This window comes from Scophthalmus maximus, chromosome 15 (genome assembly GCF_022379125.1).
Source record: "Scophthalmus maximus strain ysfricsl-2021 chromosome 15, ASM2237912v1, whole genome shotgun sequence".
Lineage (NCBI taxonomy): Eukaryota > Metazoa > Chordata > Actinopteri > Pleuronectiformes > Scophthalmidae > Scophthalmus > Scophthalmus maximus.
In genome coordinates, this window is record NC_061529.1 from 5,592,093 (window position 1) to 5,613,814 (window position 21,722).

Below are 21,722 nucleotides of genomic sequence, written 5' to 3' on the forward strand. Positions count from 1 at the left end.
AAATACACACATAAGGGCTAGGGTTCTCACCAGAACCGATACTACGGTACCAAGTTGGTCCAAACATTCTGAAATCCCAATGGTATTATTCTCTTTCCACTCCTCTCACAAGAGAGAACATTGTCTTAGGAGTCAACATAACGGACATTAAGAGTGACTCTATATTGAACAATCTGATTCGACCAGCAACATTCTTTATCCACAAATCCAAATGGATGAAAATGATACCACTTTTTTCTATTTTTAAAAAGGAGTTCCTTAAAGCTCATGAATGCTTATGATTCTTTGAAAATATTTGAATATTCACCTCTATGACCTCTTATGCGCTCAGCGAATCTACTTTTCATTATTATTTATGTTATTATTATATTATTTTATCATTATTGATTTTTTTAATATTATTTTTTATGTTATTATTTGACACTTGTTTAATGTATCCCTATGTGCCTTGAATGTTTTTTAAGGGTTAATATTAAGATTTTAATGCCAAAGGTCAAAGGGGGTGTTGAGCTTCCTGACATATTGCTGACATCCGCATTTTCTAACAAACTATGAAAAACAATAGTTTGTTAAATCATTGTAAAATATAGATTGGGGGAAAATACCCCTGAGACAAAGGAATGACTTTAATCATATAGTTGTTTTTTTATCTCATGTGTATCTTATGTGCTTTTTGCAGGTTTGTGCAATGTAAAATATATCGTCAGTACATATCATGCATTAGTACATGTGATTTATGAGCTGCACAGCACAGAATGCACTTTTCTTTTCTTTTTTTTTACACACATATGGATATAATTTTTGGTTAGTATATGTTTCTATCATTTGTTGGAGCAACCGTAACGAAACCCACTTTCCCATCGGATCGATCACATTTTTTTTGATTCTGGAACAAGATTTCAACCCCTTTTAAAGAGGCTGAAGTCGTAGTACCGTTTATCAGCCACGGGGTGGCAGCAGAGCACGGTATAATATATTTTTGTTGTTTTTATGGCTGCAGCAATGAATTGCACGTGCATCACATCTGTCTGCGCCAAGCACGACGCTGCCGTGGACGTGAAGTTTGATCTGTCGCTGTATAGTTTTCACTAGGAGCAATTAACAGCCTTCCACTTCACAAAGATTTCACACACACACACACACACACACCACACACACAATTATTAATTTATAGCAGAATATTGTCCACAGCAAATTGCATAAATTGATTGTCTGAAACGTCCTTCTTGATGCGCATGTGTGTGCGTGTGTGTGTGTCTGTTTATGCTTGTTTGTGTGTGTGTGTGTGTGTGCGTGTCTGTGTGTGTGTGTGTGTGAGAGAGAACCGTGGCTTCGAATCGGGGGCACTGCAGTGAGCATGACCCGCTTTCAAGATGCAGTGAGGAAGAGGAGAAGAAGGGGGCACCTCATGATCAGTGCAGAGAGAGAGAGAGAGAGAGGGAGAGAGAGAGAGAGAGAGAGAGAGAGAGAGAGAGAGAGAGAAAGACGGTGTTTTCGCAGCAGTATAGAGCTCGGGTCCAGTCTGGCTGCTCCCGGAGAGACACGGAGCCGCTATGTCCCGACCCGTCTGCTGCAGGTAGGTTGAGTCATGTCAGTCGTTGAACACGGCTCTGTCAATTAATCCTCGCGCTCTAATTGAGATTGCGCGTGCCTTGCTGTGCGTGTGCGTGTGCGCGTGCGTGTGCGGGTGACGATGTTGAAAACGATGGAGCGTGTAAATGACACGGGTGGCAGAGCTGCTGATGGAGAGCCAGGGATCAGCTGTCAGACGGCGGGAGGATGATTCACACAGGGGCTCGGCGCAGTCTTGCGTGTGTGTGAGGTAAAAGTTGAAGAGACGGTCGCGCGGTTGAAATCGAAAAAACCCAGCAGGGACGCTCAGCTGCAGCGGACGCCGCTGTCCGTGGTGCTGGAACTCGAGATACTTGTGTTTTTTGGGTGGTTCCGATCCTGTGGATCTGTACTCACCTCGAATGATCGCTATGGTCTTTCTGGGTCTGTTTTGACAACTTTATTATTTATTTATTTTTTTTGCTTTGTTGCGTTTTACATAAATGAAAAATGGGGGTTTTGTTCAACATTTTAGAGGAGTCGTGATGTGATTGACACAATGGAACAATGGTCAAATGGATGAAATGTGTTAAAGCCTGCAAACCAAGGTTGAATTACCAACAGGGAGCACTGGGCAAAAAGTACATGTTATATATTGAAATGGAATAATTGATGGAGTTGACGATGATTCAGGAAGACGGAGACCGTGGCTGAAGTATTTATTATAGGAGCTCAATATTGAGGAGACCTCCGGTTCGCTGCACAGTACAACTGGGTCACAGTGGATGGCGTCCCAAGGGAATCTGCCTATCCCCGGTCTCTGTAGGTGTATTTAGCCCTGTCAGAGTAATGTCGTCACCTCACCGCGACCATGACACCTCCCGAGACGGCCTTCAGCTATACCCATCGACTGTTTCCACCTGCCACAGATAAGATGACCTCGCACAGTGCCTGAGGACACTCATCTTTGCAGTTTCTCATGAGAGGACAGGACACAAATTCCTCAACATATATGTAAATGTATACACTGGGGTTCAAAGGTCCAACCAATTATCAAAATAAATCAAACAACATTCAGTTGGCTATCACACAAGACAAAGAAAAGCATCAAATCCTCACACGTGGGAATCTGGAATCAGAGAGTGTTTGGTATTTTTGCTTGATAATTATTTAAAAGATTAACTGATTATCCAAATACTTGCTATATTTTGAGTTGATTGTCTAATTGTTTGATCATTTAATCAATGCAGCTCTTGTTACATGTGTGAAAAACAGTAAATGAATTCCCCTTGTTTGTCGTGCAGGCCGACGAGACTGGAGGAGAAGCAGCTTAGTAAACTGCCATCTTCTCCAGCAGATGATTGATGGACCTCCATTGTGGCCAAGGGGACATGATTCTACATTCCTCTCCTGTGGCACAATGTCGAATATGATTTACCTGACTGCCAGTTTGTACTTGCCCGTTTTGCTGTTCGAGGCCTTCGTGTTGTCCAAAGGCAAGTATGAGAGGTCAGCGGTGCCGAGCTCTGCCTCTCGCCTGGTGGCGAGGATGGACGGGGATATCATAATCGGCGCCCTCTTCTCTGTCCACCACCAGCCATCGGCTGAGAAGGTGGCAGAGAGGAAATGTGGGGAGGTCCGCGAGCAGTACGGCATCCAAAGGGTGGAGGCCATGTTCCACGCCTTGGATCGGATTAACTCGCACCCGAACCTGTTGCCCAACATCACCCTGGGCTGTGAGATCAGGGACTCCTGCTGGCATTCTTCCGTGGCTCTGGAGCAGAGCATCGAGTTCATACGAGACTCGCTCATCTCCATCCGGGACGACAAGGACGGCTCCAGGTGGTGCATCGAGGGGGTGCCTTCCAGTCAGCCGCCATCAACCAAGAAGCCCATCGCAGGGGTCATCGGACCCGGCTCCAGCTCTGTCGCAATTCAGGTCCAGAACCTTCTGCAGTTGTTCAACATCCCGCAGATTGCCTATTCTGCAACCAGTATTGACCTCAGCGACAAGACTTTATTCAAGTACTTCCTCAGGGTGGTGCCCTCAGACACCCTTCAAGCCAGGGCTCTACTGGACATTATCAAACGATACAACTGGACCTATGTGTCTGCAGTGCACACAGAGGGTAAGACACATTTCTTGATCTAAAATTGCATGTCCATAAAGCGGAAGAGCGCACAGGAGACAGATTCCCCTAGATAAATGGTCAACATTGAAATAAACTAAAGTATGATTCAAACTCAACAACAACGTTTCTTATATTTGTCATGATGCAATGACCTGATTCATTAGATCCCCCCCTTTGCTGAGACTTTAAGGTACAAAACTTAAGGCTCAAGCTCAATTGCCCTGATTAACTTTGGAAGAGAGCATTCAGAAAGACATCGTGCAAGTGCAGGAAATTAAAGAAAAGATGACACAAGAAAGAAGGTGCATCTGAGAGACAGGGGCTTTTAACCATCCCTTTCTTTTTGCACAGCGCAGATTTAATGATTAACAGTTGTTTTATGTTGCGTGTGACGTTATTAGTCTGCATTTCTAGCAGCAGGTGGCTGCACACTGTTGTGGTCTCCGTTGTGCAAGCACATTAATTAGAAAACATTGTTCTCCGTCATCTTTTCTTATTGGTATGTTTTTTGTGGAAAGTGGAGGGTTCCTTTTGTACATCAAAGCAATTTCATATTATAAAGACACAAAATTGGAAGTCTTTTTTATTCCCCTTCTTCATCATCATCATCTGCCCGATTAATCAATTAGTCAATCCACAGGAAATTAAACAGCAACTATTTTATTGGTCAATTAATAATTTGAATCATTTTTCAACAGCTGCTGCTGTCCTCAGTTTTAAATGATAGTTATGCTCTGTTAAAGACAAATCGATCAATCAATTAATCGAGAAAACAGTGGCCAGATTACGTTCAATAAAAATGAAAAAAAACTTTTAAAAGATGTTGCTCCACTTTGTATTTGCTCTTCAGTTCAGACTAGCTCTTTTCAACACACCTTGAAATGAAAAAAACAATAATTCCAGATAACACATTCAAAAAAGCATGTAAAGGGATATATCAATTAAACAAAGATTATGATAACCTAGACCCCTCCCACACGTGCAAGAGTCAAGTGTGAAATCGGAAATACCCATGAAGCATTTCAGCATTTTCCCTCAGTTTATTAACTGAGGGAATATGAGTTTGTGACAAGCTGATAAAAATCTAAACCTGGCGGGCATCGTTTGCTTACAGACAAGTGCTCCTCTCGTCCTCTGCAAATGCTGTTGAGGTCACATTCACCCCGTGTGCTCCACTTGTGCTGCTCTTGATTCCATAAAAAGAAATCTGGGGACATAACGGACCACTATGATGCCAAAGGGAGAGATGCCTGCTCTCAGCAATCTTTCCCTGGACAGTTACAGCGGAAAAAACCCAAAATGTTTGACATTTGAATCCGCAGTGAACTTTTTAAATCCAAATCCGTTGAGCCTTCCCCTCCTCCTGGGAACTGAACTCCCCACGACAGCGCCTTTTGTCTTCCTCAGGTAACTACGGAGAAAGTGGGATGGAAGTGTTCAAGGAGCTCGCCTCGCAGGACGGCATCTGCATCGCCCATTCGGACAAGATCTACAGCAACGCCGGCGAGAGGCACTTCGACAGACTGCTGAGGAAGCTGCGGGAGCGTCTGCCAAAGGCCCGGGTAGTCGTCTGCTTCTGTGAAGGCATGACAGTCCGCGGCCTGCTCATGGCCATGCGACGGCTCGGAGTGGCCGGAGAGCTGCTCCTGATTGGCAGGTATGTGTCTTCTTTTTGATGAAAAGCACGCACGTTTTCAAACTGACTGAAAACTAGGAGAAATCCTTCTCCTAGTTTTGCTGTTCTTGAAAGGGCTTAGCACCAAATAGGAGAATCATTCATTTTCTCATGACTTCAACCCATTGCGCCACGTGTTCGTGACATTCGTGGCAAGACTGAAGAAGACAACTCAGGTTCCTGAGCTTTCAGTTGCATCACTCGATCTTCCTCAGCAGAAGCCATTTGCACGATTGCTTTTTGTGCAAGTGTTCGATTCACTTTTATTCTGATCCCTAAAGACTTTTATGCTTGACCTTGGAAATAATCTCAATGCATTATTTCTGGTGGTGATGACGATAAAGATGGCTGATTAAACAATCTCACATCAAGGTGCATTCAGTAATTGTTCCGGATCTCAAAGCTCCTCAGCAGATGGACTTGTGATTTCCCTTTTCTGAGCACTTCATTCATACTCCCTTTGAAGTCTAGATTAAGAATTACAACTTGGAAACCAAAAATGAAAAAATAAAGATCCATTTATTAGCTGCTCTGGAGCTTCTGATGCGGTTGTTTGATTGTACAATTTGACATTATATTAATTTGGGTAAGCTATGTATTTATATAGCACATTTGAAATACAATGACAGCTCAAAGTACTCTGCAAATTGCTTGATGAATGATGATATAGCATGCTTGCTATGTTATTATGTGTCACTATTACTATGCATGACATAATTTTCCAACATCTTTATAAATTCTCTTATCATATAATATCATATAATGGGGAATCATTTTCAGGTCAATACAAGCTTTAGATTGTCTCTCTAGCTTACATTTTTGTGGAGATATCTTGAAAAATGTGTTTTTCGCTTGAATCTTTAATCATCTGGAGATATTCTCCCGAGTAATATCCCCACAAAGTTTGGTAAAACTCCAGTCATGTGTTGCACAGGCAGCGGTGCTGGTGATTGTGATCTCAAGATTTTCAACTATTCATTTAATTTCATAAGACGAAATATAGAGCATCAGCATGTCAGCTCTGTCACTGGGAGTTTGTAGACTCCAGTATCCAAATCATTTTGTGATTTTTAAAATGCTGTTCCAGAGGCTTTTTCCACAAAGAGAGAGATCAATCTGGAGCAACGCGATCAATCTCTCATGTTTATTGCATCATGTCAGTCATCTGTGAGGAAAATACGGACGCTGAATTCTCTGTTGTAATATTCAGCCACACTCAAATTGTTGTTGTTTCTTTCCCTACGGGGAGCAGAGTTAGTGTTAAAGCAGAAGATGCTTTGAGTCAGGCTCAGTAATGAATAATGCATCCATGCAGCGAGCTCCCCCTCTCCCTGTCAGATCACAGGCAGGATGGGCTAATATGGGACAGCACCTGCAGCATAAGCTGGGGAATGTGGAAGTAATGAACATCAAAGCTCATATCGGCACTTATACCAGACATGTTCTTCTTAACGGAGACTCGGCTCATCTCGAGCGCTGTTAGGGGTATTTGGAGCACCTGAAACGAGGCTATACGATGAAAAGGCTCGCCGTGGTTCACCCACTGAGAAGCGGTCCGTCAATGTGTGGCTGCTTTATTCACAGAGGCTGATGAATCAAAACCCCTTTCTGAAACCACAAATAATGAAATGCATGGATGAGAACAGGGCGTTTCTGTGGCCTAAACAGTCACTCCTTCCACTTGAATTTGCGCCGCTGCTATAACTTCACGGAAGACAAGGAGGACGCGAGTTTGTTAGAGCGGTGTGTGTTTGTGTGAGTAAGAGAGAGAAAGAGAGAGAGAGAGAGAGAGAGAGAGAAACTCTGTGCGTGTGTGTGTGTGTGTGTGTGTGTGTGTGTGAGTGCGTGCGTGCTTGCGGTGCGCGTTTTTCTGGGTCAAGGCGACTACTGAAAAAGGAAAATGTTTTTTAGAGCAATGCAGTAAGTGGACACATGCAGGCCTGTGTAATGGGTCAATCGACATTGCCTGAGTTGCCGGTCACCCTCCATCTTCTGGAGGGATGAAAGAAATGGCTGTTCTCCCACAGCAGATCCCACACATCTCAAACAGCAGACAGCTCACTGGATCAACTCTCAAAAGAGAGGCTGCCCAGTTGCTCTGGAAATGATGAAATAACACTTCACCTCATCATATAGTAATAATAACAATAATAAATTTCATTGTAATGCAGCGTTACTTGGACCAGTAACCGTAATATTATTACTATTTGGGAAAATGTAATCCCTTACACTACTAGTTACTGGGAAAAGTAATTATACAACAGTTATATATTACTGAGTAATTAGTTACTGCCCAACACTAAAGAATAATAATGCCTCAGTCATCTAATTTAAATGAGTCATAAGTGTGCAGTATCAGATTTGTGTTGTAAATCGGTACAGTACGTGCGTGTGTTGACGTCAGAGCTGTAGGTTTTTGGCACACGGAGTGTTGGACTGGGGGGAGTGTGATGCTGAGAAGCAGATGGCCAGGTACTCCTGATATTGTCACACTGGACCAGCCATTGTCAGTTCATTTCTTCAAGTGCCAGCCAAGCTCAACATGCTGCTGGCTGCACTTTATAAAAGTGATATATTTTGCCCTGCTGGCCCACTACAGTGTTGTCCATTCGTAACATTCAGCAGTGGCATGCTCCCTTGTAAGCAGAGAAAAACAATGTTTGACTGTACATATTTCACACCGATACAATTCAATATAATATAACCTAAAGAATCAATTTCTTCCGAAGATTTCAATGCTTAGTTTTTGTTTAATAATAATAAAATTAATAATAATAATACATTTCATTTATAGAGCACTTTTCATTGCTGCGGTCTTAGGTTATTTGGTTCACCGCTTGCACACGCGTATTATCACATCACCTTGAATTCCAAATATGGCGAGTAACAACGTAACATCTCATGTATTTTCATTAGAATTTAGTGCAAAAAATCAAATCAAAACATTCCTTCGAAATGTGTACATGTTGAACTTTCCTTCCGTTCATTTCAATGCAGCAAGAACCGCGGAAAATGTTGAATATTTCAGAAAGTATGACTGTTATGAAAAAAGTTGACTACAAGCTGGAATGTCCTTATTGAGTTGAATGTTGTCATGTTCGAATGAAGCTTCTAGGTTGAAAAATGTGGATGGAGAGGAGGCCCAAATACAGGCCAAAAATGATAATGACTAGAGAAGGCAATTTCTGAAGAAGTCGCGGCGTGAATGCAGGCTGCTGAAAGGTTGATGCTAGACTGGATTGCTGGCTCGAATTTGGATGAAGAGGCTGAATGGCTATGAAGGGTTGGGACATATTATTAGACATACATTTATGCACGGGATGCACAAAATTGGTTTACCGGTTCTTGTGAAGCTAATTGTGGCGTGCTCCTCTCTTCAGTGACGGCTGGGCCGACCGCGTCGAGGTGGTAGAGGGCTACGAACAGGAGGCCGTGGGCGGCATCACTGTGAAGCTGCAGTCCGCAGAGGTCTCATCCTTCGACGACTACTTCCTGAAGCTCAGGCTCAGCACCAACGCTCGCAACCCGTGGTTCCCCGAGTTCTGGCAGTACCGGTTTCAGTGCCGCCTCCCTGGACACCCGCAGGAGAACATGAACTATGCGCGCAACTGCTCAGGTAGCTACAGTGAACTACCCGTCGGGCAATTATGATGTTTCCCAGCAGTTTGTCTGGTTTACAATTTGACGCTAGTGGGCACATCAACTTTTTGGAACTGTTCTGATTGTGTGCAATGCTCAGAGGACGCTGCCAAAAGGCCCCATAAACTGGAACACACGCTTTAATTATGAATTAGACTGCCAGAGGGAAGACTTCTCTCTAAGTCAATCCAATAACACATATTCTTCTTCATATTGTTCATTTCTGTGACACTTGGCTGTACAGAGGATGATGATCTAGGTAAATTAAATCCTTTTCTTGTACAAAGGAATAACGTAAATGCATTAGCTTAAATTCTTGATTTCGGGAAACAATGCTCAACAAGCATGTTTCCAAAACATCTTTTTACATTCTGCATCATACATAGTTATTTTTTAAATTAAAATCCTATATATTTACGTTTACAATCTTAAGGTATAAAGCTGATACGGACGTTACTTCGCCTCTCTCAAGCACTCTCTATTTTCAAAAAACATTATGAAAGATGATTTCAAAGCAAGTGTATTGATAAACGTAAATATAAAATGATGCATGCAGCAAAAAAAGAGAAACCATACATTTCAGTTTACAGCTCATGATTCTTATAAGCATTTGTTTTTGCCATTGCACCTTCCATTCTGCAGTTAACCTTCTAACTTTTACAGCATTTACACATTATATATATTATACTGAGAATAGAGCCTCTCCTCTTTATGGTGCACAAGCTTTTATTCAACCATCATATTTTAACGGCAGTTGATAGAGTATTTATTTTTGTCTCGTAAGTGGAGGTACAGTTACAGTTTGCTGTCGTGTTCTGTTGTTTTTATTTATTTATTTTGATGTAGAACTCCAAGACGGTGAGTGAATCCCTCTGAATGGAACTATGATGCTCCTCACTTTGGCAATATACATAGAGGTTGACTGATATTAAGGTTTCATCACACGTTGTGAAAATAAAACTCAAAACTTAATAAATGTTTTCCTCAATATGTACCATCAATGTCCCTCAACCTCTAATATATGAAGCTATTGGGATGTTTTTATTTATTTATTCATTTTAATTTTTTTTTGTTACACAGCAGTGAGAGCCCAACAATTGGTTCTCATCTGCACTCACTTTGTGCTCCTCACACCCTTTCTCTCCCCGAAACAGCCCAATAACATTTGATAGAGACGGTAACTGGCTGATCTGGCTTAAGTCGCATGCTGCCACAGACATAGTAGAGCAAATTTGCACTATAGGTAAAAAATATTATTATTACAGTTTGACTCATAGTACACGGACAAGCTTCAGTTGTCATGCAGCCGACGTGCAGCAGTAAGTCCTGCTTGCATGCTGACACCATGACATCATTGCATCATCACACAGCTCAGTGAGTGAGACGGGCGATGAAACCAAGGAGCTGTTAAACTGGGTCATCACCAGCAGTTCCGGGTGATGACGCTCAACCAGCTGCCACCCAGCTGACTTTGCTGTCAACGTGTATTTTTTTTGCACTGGCAGACGGTTTCCCAGCAGTCCTGTAGAATCCATCATTGGCCTACTCCATTCAGCGCAAGTGCCACAAACACACCAGCAGTGACAGATGCTCATCAACATCACCAGCCTCATGTATCCTACGGTTAGATGTTGTTGTGTGCAGCAGGTGAATCCTGTGTCAGAGAAAATGAGAAATCACAATGAGAATCAGGAGAATTGGACAGACGACCCGAGATCGCAGAAAGACAATACACTATAATACAAGAACACCATAGGACAATAAATGATGAAAATGTTCTAAGAAACGACAAGTCATTTTTAAGAGACAATGAGACAAAGATAGTTATCACCTCCTTTTGCTTTAAATTATTATTTTCTAATAAGTTAGAGGTAATAGTGTAGAGGTATAATTGAATATCCTTTAATAATGTAACTGCAACTTGACTTACTTAATAGCATGCAGGGCTACTGAGGGGTATAGAGTGACATACATTTAAATAAATGATGTTGCTAGAAAATGCAAATTCTGGCGTTTTAGTCATGTGAAATATATAATATTTATAAATAAACAAATGTAAAAATGTAAAAATAAATTACCCAATGTATAGATTTATGAATAAATAAATGCATTCATTTATAAATAAATAAATGTACATACCCTGCTTCTTCCTTGCATTACACATGCACCGATAGGGTGTGTTTGAATTGAACATCACACATTGTTTGTAACCAAATATGAATCATTTTTCTCTCGTTCGCTCGTCGCATTTGTCTGAGGAGAAACAAAAATGCACAGAAAACTGCAGATCTGCATGCACGATCTTAGTGCTACAGTGTTTAAGACCAACTCCGACTGGATCCCGAGTCGTGAATTTCAGAGATGGATAGTCCTGCTGTGGTAACAACTTTTTGTGCGGGCCTCCAAGCAGTCTCCCCAAGAGGTAAAGAGATGTGTACCTTGCTGTCTGCATTCAGAGAATAACTACAAGGCTGCATCTGAGAGCACCCTATCACTCCTTTGTAATCAGTGACATCATGCTTAACAGACCTGTAGAGTACACCTGGAATTTAGAAAAGACTTGAAACGCATTAACATGCTACCGCTTGCAGCAATGAAGCACCTCCTCTAAGACTTTCCCTTTAAAAAAGAAGAAGATGGAGATGAATCCTCACTATTCTCTCGTGTGCGGACAGGTTACGAAAGTCTGGAGGACAACTATGTTCAAGACAGCAAGATGGGCTTCGTCATCAACGCCATCTATGCCATGGCCCACGGGCTGCACGACATGCACGCTCACCTCTGCCCCGGCCACGTGGGGCTGTGTGACGCCATGATGCCGGTTGACGGCAGCCACCTGCTGGACTTTCTACTCAAGACGTCCTTCACCGGTGTTTCCGGAGAGGACATATGGTTCGATGAGAACGGGGACTCACCTGGGAGGTACTTAGCTCTTCTTCTTCTTTGAACGGTGTGTAGGAGTTCAGAAAAGTCCTGGTTTTTAACCAGTGTTGGCTTCACAACAACCATTGCAACAAATCACAGAAACGCATAAAATTGAATCTCCTCTATTACAAGTTTCTGGCTCAATCCTCTAAATGAAACCAATACAAATTGATATATATTGTATATCAGGTCACATTGATATGTTCAAAATGATGTCACTATGATGAGACGCGATTGTTTGGCTGCTTCAGTGCAATTATACTATATTATTAATGTATTATAAATAAATTCATTTTGTTATTTACACTGTCGAGAACAAGGCTTTTTAGCTTTAATAAATAGATATTATCGTCAGTTGCTTCTAGCATCATCCTTCACCAGAAAGGAGTTGCCTCGTCAGGTCAGGCTGGATTGTCGTGAAATACCAGTGGGGAGGTTTTTATTGCAAACCAGAGAGCAAGTGAGATGAAAGCCAGAAATATATATATATATATATATATATACCATGTGAAACCTTGTCGTGCTGTCCTCAAACTCACGGCTTTCTATTCACCATCAGGTATGAGATTATGAACTTCCAGCGCGTGGAGCCTGGTGTTTACGACTACATCAACTCTGGCTCCTGGCACGAGGGCGTACTCAGTCTTGACGATGACATGATCCAGATGAACCGCAGTGACATGGTCCGCTCTGTCTGCAGTGAACCCTGCCCCAAAGGAGAGATCAAGGCAAAGGACACGTCCTTTACATGTTGTGGCCATAAGAGCACATTTTGGGTTGCCAGGTTGGGAAAAATCCCATTGGGTTAGGGTTCTATTTGGTAGTGATTTAGTTTTAAATGTTGGAAATCTATTACTAACTGTACAGTCTACACTTATACATGTTGATAAGTCATTAACAAAAGTTTTTAATGATCAGCTTTTGTATGTATTGATCCGATTTTAATGAATTGATGTTGGTCAAATTGTCTGCAGCCATTTTTAAAAAAAAAATTAAATAAGATTTCAACCCTTGGCAACCCAAGTTGTTAATGGATCAGAACTATGCTGAAAAGTTAGTTAAACAATCATTAGTTAAGCCATTAGTTACAACCTATCATTCAATTAATGAATTTGAAAATGTTATCAGTATTTCAGTTGATTGTTCTCTTAATATATATACTGTACATCTATCAATTCACTATATGGATTTTTAAACAGAAAAAAAAATTATTATGGATTTTTTTTTTATCTGTCCACCTTTCTATCTACTGTTTTATTCAAACATTTAAAAATGCACACTATGTTTTACACAAAGACAAACTCGGGGTACACATGGGTTATTGTTTAGAAATTGCGGAATGACATTTCTCTACGCGTTTTGTCGACCAGGTGATCAGGAAGGGAGAGGTGAGCTGCTGCTGGATTTGCACAGCCTGTAAAAACAACGAGTTCGTCCAGGACGAGTTCACATGCAAGGCCTGCGAGCTGGGCTGGTGGCCGGACGAAGAGCTGGAAGGTGGGCTTGTCCTCTTTCACTCTTGCTTTTTTGCTGCCCTTATTAATTTTAATTCTCGTCCGCTCAGAACTCTCTTAACACTGCACCAGAGCTGAACACGGGCCAATTGGCTTTGCTTTGAAAGAACAGCTTGATATTTTTTAGGAAATGTACTTATTTGCGGCCTTGCCGAGAGCGAAAACAACAGAAGCTGATAAGCTTCGTCCAGCATTAAAGCTGAAAACAAGGCAAAACTGCCAAATAGCAAACTCAGCCTACCAGCTCCTTCAACAAGAAGCTCAGGATTTCTTCAGAAGTTCAATTTTGACTGAGTGTGAAATCAACTATTTGTGCTTTTACCGGGGATTTGTGTCTTTAGGGAGTCACTGACCCTGGCAAAAAAAAAGAACCCAGCACTAAAAGCCCCAAACAACCATAAATTGTTGATGTACCATGTTAGTTAGTCGTCTTCAGAGGGCTGGTAGGTGTTTTTTATTGGTCTTTGTACAAAACAAGTTCTTTCTCCCTGTTTCCAGTCTTTATGCTATGCTAACTGACTGACTTCTGGCTGCAGCCACATATTTACTGGAAACATATGACTCATCTGACTCGCAGCAACAATTTGAATAAATGTACAGAGCGTGCGTATTTCCTAAAAACATCTAACTGTTGCCCCCGAAATCTTATTTTCTCTTAATCTTAATATCCAAGCCGAAAAGCCTAACCTGATTCGAAAAGATGATTTCGCTGTTTTAGCAATCTATTTATTCACATTCAGATGAGTTTTAATCACTTCAGGATTCGAGTTCCTGTTGCATGATTACACTTAAATCTAATTAGAAGCTCTGCAAAAAGTTTAATTCGTATAAGCGCTCATCACCACCTCCCACCACCTGGGTGGTGGTACAGTTTGTCCTGTACAGGTTTTTTTGCTGCACTATTTCATGAACCTGTTCTGTCCTAGTTTCATTGCCTTCCCATGACACCGGAGGGCCATTCATCATCTTCAGCAGTTCATCCAACAACAGCCTCACTTCACTTTGCGCCCTCCTGGCCCACTTTCAAAGGCTTTCGGCGCTGCTCAAAGATACTTTCTTGATAGGACCAGGAAGTCCTGCCTCCGTGCTCTGCCTTTTTTCTGCCACAAGATGTTTGGATGCGGGCAGGAAATAGAAAATGTGGAGCACAGGGGTCCCTCTGTTTTACAATAAATCAATCAGATATTCAAACTGTGTACATGAAACGGAAAGGAGATCTTATTTGGATCCTTAATAAACGCAGCATTTGTCTTTGTCCTGCTGCGTAGGCCCCCTCCTCCGATGGCTGCAGCCCAGCGTGGCCATGGCCCAGTAGAAGGGGGTTTATTTATAGTTGAGCTAAAAACCTACTTTGAGACTTACTGCATTTTTTCTCAGGCTTAAATGTATTCGATTTATTTTGAACACTTTCATACAATAAAACCTTAGAATCGTTTCATTCTTTCGATGCAAAACTGCTTTTATCTTAAGACAAGCGGCACTAGATGAACAAGCTGAAACGAACACTATTAACATTTGATGAGCTGCTTTCAGTGTGTTGTGATGGTCTATTTATTCTCAGGTTTTCTGCCCCCCTTTTTCCAGGCTGTGAGCCAATCCCCCTGCGCTGCCTGGAGTGGAGCAATCCAGAGTCCATTATCCAGGTGGTGTTCTCCTGCCTTGGCATCCTGGTCACGTCATTTGTTGCCTTCATCTTTGTCTTGTACCGTGACACGCCTGTGGTTAAGTCCTCCAGCCGGGAGCTCTGCTACATCATCCTGGCAGGCATCTTCCTGGGCTATCTGTGTCCTTTCACCCTCATTGCCCGGCCCACCGTGGCCTCCTGCTACCTCCAGCGGCTTCTCGTTGGACTCTCAGCCGCCATGTGCTACTCTGCCCTGGTAACGAAAACCAACCGCATTGCCCGAATCCTGGCAGGCAGCAAGAAGAAGATTTGCACCAGGAAGCCGAGGTTCATGAGTGCTTGGGCTCAGGTGGTTATCGCCTCCGTCCTGATCAGTGTCCAGCTCACCTTGGAGGTCACCCTCATCATCATGGAGCCACCTGAGCCAATCAAATCCTACCCCAGCATCAGAGAAGTCTTCCTGATCTGCAACACCAGCAACCTTGGTGTCGTCGCCCCGCTGGGCTACAATGGCTTGCTCATCATGAGCTGCACCTATTACGCCTTCAAGACCCGCAACGTTCCTGCAAATTTCAACGAGGCCAAATACATCGCCTTCACCATGTACACCACGTGCATAATCTGGCTGGCGTTTGTGCCAATCTACTTTGGTAGCAACTACAAGATCATCACAACGTCCTTCTCCGTGAGCCTCAGTGTGACTGTAGCCCTGGGCTGTATGTTCACACCAAAGATGTACATCATCATCGCCAAACCAGAGCGTAATGTGCGGAGCGCATTCACCACCTCCGATGCTGTGCGCATGCACGTGGGCGACGGCAAAATTGCCTGCCGAAGCGGCAGCCTGCTCAACATGTTCAAGAGGAAGAAGAACCACGGAAACGGCAGGTAGGTTCCTTAATTGAGTCTGAGAGTCCTGCTCCTGAGGCACCTCAGGGATGCTGGTTTTACTGTAATTCCCTCTCAAAGGGAAACTGATGTCTTACTGTATTCACTTTCATAGGATCACCTGTTGTAAAGTGTGACAGATATAGGTCAGTACTTAATTCACACAGCCATTTCAACCTTTAATCTGTTGGTTAAATTGAAACGAGTATCTCTGCGTGCTAAGGGATGACAAGTGCAATCACAAATACAGAGTACAGGGTTTCTGCAGGGGCTCACCAAATTAGATTTAAGGCGTTCTGAGACTTTTCAGTAATGCAAAGAATTCAGTATAATGCAATTTAAAACAGTAATAACCAATGAGGACAATATGGCCTGTAATTAATTATAACTATGACAAATTTTTACCACTTTACAGTCGTATATTACAATTAATTCTAATCAGACGAATGAACTATATGTAGATTAAATAAAATGAATGAATACATTGACTAATAAAAAAATAATTCATTCATTTGAGCTTTTTACTGTCAATTTACTTTCACAACAATCCCACTATGTCAGTGTGTTATCAGATTAAAAAACATGTAACCTGCAGATCCCCTGAAATATTACTTTTTATATTTATTATATTGAATATTTTATTAACAATGGGATTAGTGACAGAAATGCTGTTTTTTTTTGTCTCCACTTTTGTGGGTTCCCGTGAAGTAACAGCCATCTTTATTCTGTTCATAGTTCTAATGGAAAGTCTGTGTCATGGTCTGAACCAGGTGCAAGACATCCTCCAAAAGGGGATCACACGTGGCACAGACTGTCAGTGCATGTGAAGAGACAGGAGGCAGGTTCCAATCAGATGGCCGTCATCAAACCCTTAACTAATACATACCAAAACACAGCAATGGATTTCTCAAACCTCAGCACTAAGACTCTGTACAACGTGGCGGAAGAGGACGAGGGTGACCCTGTCCGATACAACCCCCCCACCACTCCCCCCATGATGGCCCACGGACAAATACGCGCTTGTGGGCGGATGACAGACGTGGGCGAGGAGGTGGCGCTCTATACCCATAAGCATCTGCAGAAAAACAGTATGATCCCCCAACATGTCCTCATGGACCACCTGCAGGAGGAAGTGGTGGTGAGCAAATTTAACTGTGAAATCCCAGAGCTCAACGATATGATAAGCATGCCCGAGGCCGTGAGCGGCGGCCTGCCCGTGTACCGCCAGGCCCGCCTCATCCAGCGCGACCCGGCCCTGCCCGTGCTCCTCGACTCCTTCGACGAGGAGCCCGCCTCCCCTCTGGAGGAGGACGGGATGGAGAGTGAGCACTTTGGCCTTCTCCACGGCTACATCTACAACAACGCACAGATTCATGAAGAGGACGACCTGGTTGAGATCAAGTTGGCCATGGAGGATTCTTTGGCTCTTATGCCTCCCTCCCCCTTCCGAGATTGCGCCGTTCCTCCAGCGAGCCCCTTCCCCAATTCGCCGGTGTCCGAGTCGATTTTGTGCACTCCTCCAAACGTGATGTATGCCTCTGTCATTCTCCAAGACTACAAGCAGAGCTCCTCAACTCTGTGAGGGCACACGAAAAACCGTTCATGATGATGCATAAGGGAAAAGCCATGATGTGGTCTGATGAGTCATTTTCTCTCTATAACTTAGTCGCTTCTACATGATAAGGGTGAACAACACGGTGCCACATTATAAATTATTTTAAATGTTAGATGAAAGAATTTGCCTAAAATAAACATATATTTCTACGCTAACGTAAGCTTTTAGAATAGACTTTCTTCCTTTGAGACCTATAACTAAGATTGTCCACGTACTTTTATGAAGTAAATCCATTTGATAAGATTTATTTGAATACATATAGAATATGATGTAACAAGCAGATGAGTTGTTGATTTTAAACAGGGTAACTTACTGGTGATTATAGTTTGTATGGTTACAGTTCAATTTGACAATGTTTTAAGAAAATGTGTTATGCTGTACACATTGTGTGTTTTGTGAGAAGAAAGAGATGGAAGAGTTGAAAGGAGTAATTTGACATCTTTGGGATGTATGGTCATTCGCGCTCTTACGGAGCATTATGCTGGGAAGATTGACATCACTCATATCTGACTAGTAAATATAAAGAAAGCTACAGCTGGCAAGCCTTTAGCTTAGCATAGTATAAAGACTGGCAACGGCTGGTGAAACAGGTTAGCTGCCAAACTAAGCAGCTGCTGACTACAGCTTCACATTCAGTGTACAGTCATCCGAGTTGTATCAACCGTCTTATATAAATCATGGTAAGACTACAATTGAGTGTTGTTCCCCAATTATCAAACCACTTCTTTAAGGTATAAGTGAAGTGAAATGAAAAGAAAAAAAAGTGTTGTCCTTTGAGGAAATTTAAATGTTGACATTGAACAGACAAAAGAATTTTTTTTATCAGTACAGTACTTGCCAGTCAAGTGCACTGACTGTATCACGAATGTAGCAGAGGACGTTCAAGTGCCACATTTTCATCGAGAATTGTTTTTCTATATATGTATGCATTTATCTCATTTCTCAACGGTCTCAAATTTGTATCTTTTATAATCTTATTTCGTAGATGTATTCATGTATGTACAAGATAAACGATATGCATAATGTTTTGTGAATGTATGAATTGTGTATCATGTTTTGGTATTCAGATTATATGCAGTACAGTATTATAGAGAGAGCTCATTCGCTGTGTATGCTTATATTGTGTGATTGGCTGTGTAGACCAATCAGTTTCCTAAATACTTTTAACAGCCTATTGAAACTGTATCATGTGATCAAGTGCTATTGTTCTTAATATTCTCAATAAGCTATTTGCAGCCTGACACGGTACATGCACAGAATGGATCAAGTTTGCCATTTAAAGGAAATATACTCACTGTAGAGCATTTGAAAGAAAAACTTATTTGATTGGAGTAAATTGAATATTTTTTATGCTTTCGTCTCCTGTTTTTTGTCACGGTGAAATGTTTGGTGGCTCTGTGCTCTTGGCCCGCTTACTCCTGCAACTGTTCCTAGATCGGAGGCCAAAGATTCATGGCTTTCGCTTTTGAAAGTTGCCAGACAGAATCCCATATCCACAGGGAGGTATTAAATCTTCCCAATTCACAATGTATCCAAATGGCACCACTTCAGCCAACCAGCTTCAACACTAGTGCTGCACAACCTGCCCGTAAGAAGATGTGTTCAGATATCAACACACAGGTGCAACTCGCTGCCACAGCTGACCTTGGTTCTGTGATAACCCACTGACACAGTCAGGCTAATAAACAAAGTCAGCATGACACACATCCCGCCGGGGCGGGGGGGGGGCAGACAGGACGTATGACTGGTGATTGACCTATACTGTCGCGAGAGGCCAGAAACTGTGAAACAGTCACTAGGCCTGTGTCACCATAACTGCTTTTCGTTGCACGATATATTGTTCCCCCGAATTTATTGCGATAAACGATATTATCGTCCTTTTTAAAACCCGTTGTTTGATGCTGAATGTGTGTGCGAGAAATGTTATCCAGCATTTGAGAAACAATACTAAAGAAATCTATATATTTTCTGAATTTTCATAGACCAAAAACCAACGATTTATTAATCACACGGACGACAGGGCAGAAGCAGCGAGGCTGTTGTTTGACGTCCATTCTCATGTCAAACACACACGCATGTAGACACAATGGCTGTTATTGAGGTCAATAAAAAAGGATTGGTTTCATATTCATGTATCGTACGTTAAGTCGAGAATGTCATTAACAGTCACAACCGTTTTCTCAAAACCACAAAAAGAAAAGCAAGAGAGAGAGAGAGTGCAATGTCCTCAAACATTAGCAATAATTCAAATATTGCTCATTAAATGACAACCTCCTCAAGAGTTACTTTGCCTGTTACACAACCCATGCATGTAATTATCTGTTAATGGCTTCACAGTGGGATGAGCTGAGACCCATGCATAAGCATCGCTGCGCGGCCTGATATGGCCAACAGCGGCGAAAAGGTTGTCAGGCTGACCTGGTTTTATTGGAAAAGGCGGGAAACATGTGAAAATATTCTCCACGCTGCCACATACGCCACCCGGAGACGACTGAGCTCGTGAGTGGGTCAAACTGAAGAGTGTAAAACATTTATTCTGCATTATCGTCACAGTTATAGTTGATATGTAACACCATGCAAGTGACATCATATTCTTTCTCTCTGTAGAAGGGAGACAGCCGTGGCGTCACTGCATTTTGGCATCAATGCATTTGCAACATCAAGATTTGTTGAAGGTTTTATTATTTAATATTCATTTTTATTCTGCTTTTATATACCACTTACCCATCACCGAGTATGTGTTCTTATCCGATGTAAAAGTCTTGTGGATGTGGCAGGTGAAACCTTGGCCTTTATGTGTATTACCCAGGTTATTTTTGTACACCGATCTGTTCTTTGCTGTCCTGTAGTTTCACTTTTTCTGCGTCCTCGCTGCGCATCGAGGGAACTGTTCTACATCACGCCGCTGGGTACCTGTACACATCTTTGTCCAAATTCCCTGCCCCAGGTATGTCATGTAAATGTTCTTATTCACCTTTTGAATAGTCAAAACATACTCAGACACACAGACATATATGTACTGTATGTATATGTATATGTATACACATTATATATATATATATATATATATATATATATATATATATATATATATATATATATATACCTCTTTGTGATACCAGCATATATACACTATGCTGATCAAGAGAGTTAAAAGATTTCTGTTATAATTCACTTGATCAGCAAGGTAGTTTACCACCGGGGGAAATTGTGCCCTGGGGAAAGTGACTGAAGAAGTGACACGCAACCACTGATTATGGATATATGTGTCAGATACCCCAGACACCAAGGACCTGATTTCAGGAGTCAGGCAGGGATGCTGACCCCAAATCCTTTTCTCACATCGGACACAAAAGATGGACCTCTTAACTTGTTGTTTACAAAGATGACACTCCGAATGGGAGTCACACTCTCCGCCACAGATCCCATCACATGTGCATTATTGATCTTGCCCTATTTAATCCGCCCTCCGGTGTGCATTTTCTCTGGCAGCATGGTTCATATATTCATGATTTCGCATGAAAATTTCAGTCTAACATGTGAACAGGTTTTTACAAAGAGTGAAGCACTGTACGTATCCCTGTACAGTCTCTTGCAGCGTCTCCAGTGACCTATTTCACAATGGCCTGTGTTCATTAACTATTTCGCTGTCTGTAGATTGGAAGCATAAGCACCCGACTGGTATTCCGCTGCACCGACATTCTGTAAATTAAACCGACCTGTGTCTGACGGTGTGTGCAAGAAATGTCAGAATTGGAAATCGATCCCAAACTCATTCGCTGCTTCATCAAGAAAGCGAATCAGGGGCAGGAATCCATTTGCTGCTGTCCATGGTGCTGAGTTCTGGCTCTGAGGAGAGTCCTCCAGAAACAGCAACATGCTCAGCTCGCAGGGTGATAGAATGTTGGTGGACTCCGCCATCTTGTGTCCACAATGCGCACGTGCAAAGACAGTTGACGTGCTTGAAAAAAGTCTTGGCGTTCAAGCAGAGGGAATTTGTAACAGGAATTCTTTTGTTTTTTTTGTATATGTTGTCCCCGAGCATGCATCATGACACTTGTTTAATCCTCAGCTTCATTTATCGGCAAATAAAAAGGAGTCTGTCATGGGGCAACGATGCATACAAATCATTTATTCCAGTAGAAGAAGTAACTCTATG

The 21,722-nt window shown here is 42.2% G+C and overlaps 1 protein-coding gene across 2 annotated transcripts; it reads left to right on the plus strand.

Moving 5' to 3' along the window:
- The first annotated feature begins 1,464 nt into the window (after positions 1–1,464).
- grm1b (glutamate receptor, metabotropic 1b) lies at positions 1,465–18,913 on the plus strand. 2 transcript variants are annotated; one of them, XM_047327337.1, is made up of 9 exons: positions 1,465–1,576; positions 2,856–3,680; positions 5,091–5,340; positions 8,739–8,974; positions 11,673–11,919; positions 12,482–12,650; positions 13,293–13,419; positions 15,021–15,948; positions 16,719–16,973. In XM_047327337.1, the coding sequence occupies exons 2-9, from the start codon at positions 2,909–2,911 to the stop codon at positions 16,825–16,827; spliced, it is 2,838 nt and encodes a 945-aa protein (XP_047183293.1). In that variant the 5' UTR covers positions 1,465–1,576; positions 2,856–2,908; the 3' UTR covers positions 16,828–16,973. The 2 variants fall into 2 exon arrangements, with proteins under 2 accessions (XP_047183293.1, XP_035467249.1); XM_035611356.2 differs by having other exon boundaries at positions 1,466–1,576; positions 16,684–18,913.
- Positions 18,914–21,722: the final 2,809 nt, after the last annotated feature.

What these genes read in the sequence shown, in the direction of transcription:
- grm1b (XM_035611356.2), top strand. Translation starts at nt 2,909, where the DNA reads ATGATTGATGGACCTCCATTGTGGCCAAGGGGACATGATTCTACATTC. An exon ending in GCCGGACGAAGAGCTGGAAG is followed by an intron (nt 13,420 to 15,020) that starts GTGGGCTTGTCC and finishes CCCTTTTTCCAG; the next exon opens with GCTGTGAGCCAATCCCCCTG. An exon ending in AAGAACCACGGAAACGGCAG is followed by an intron (nt 15,949 to 16,683) that starts GTAGGTTCCTTA and finishes TTCTGTTCATAG; the next exon opens with TTCTAATGGAAAGTCTGTGT.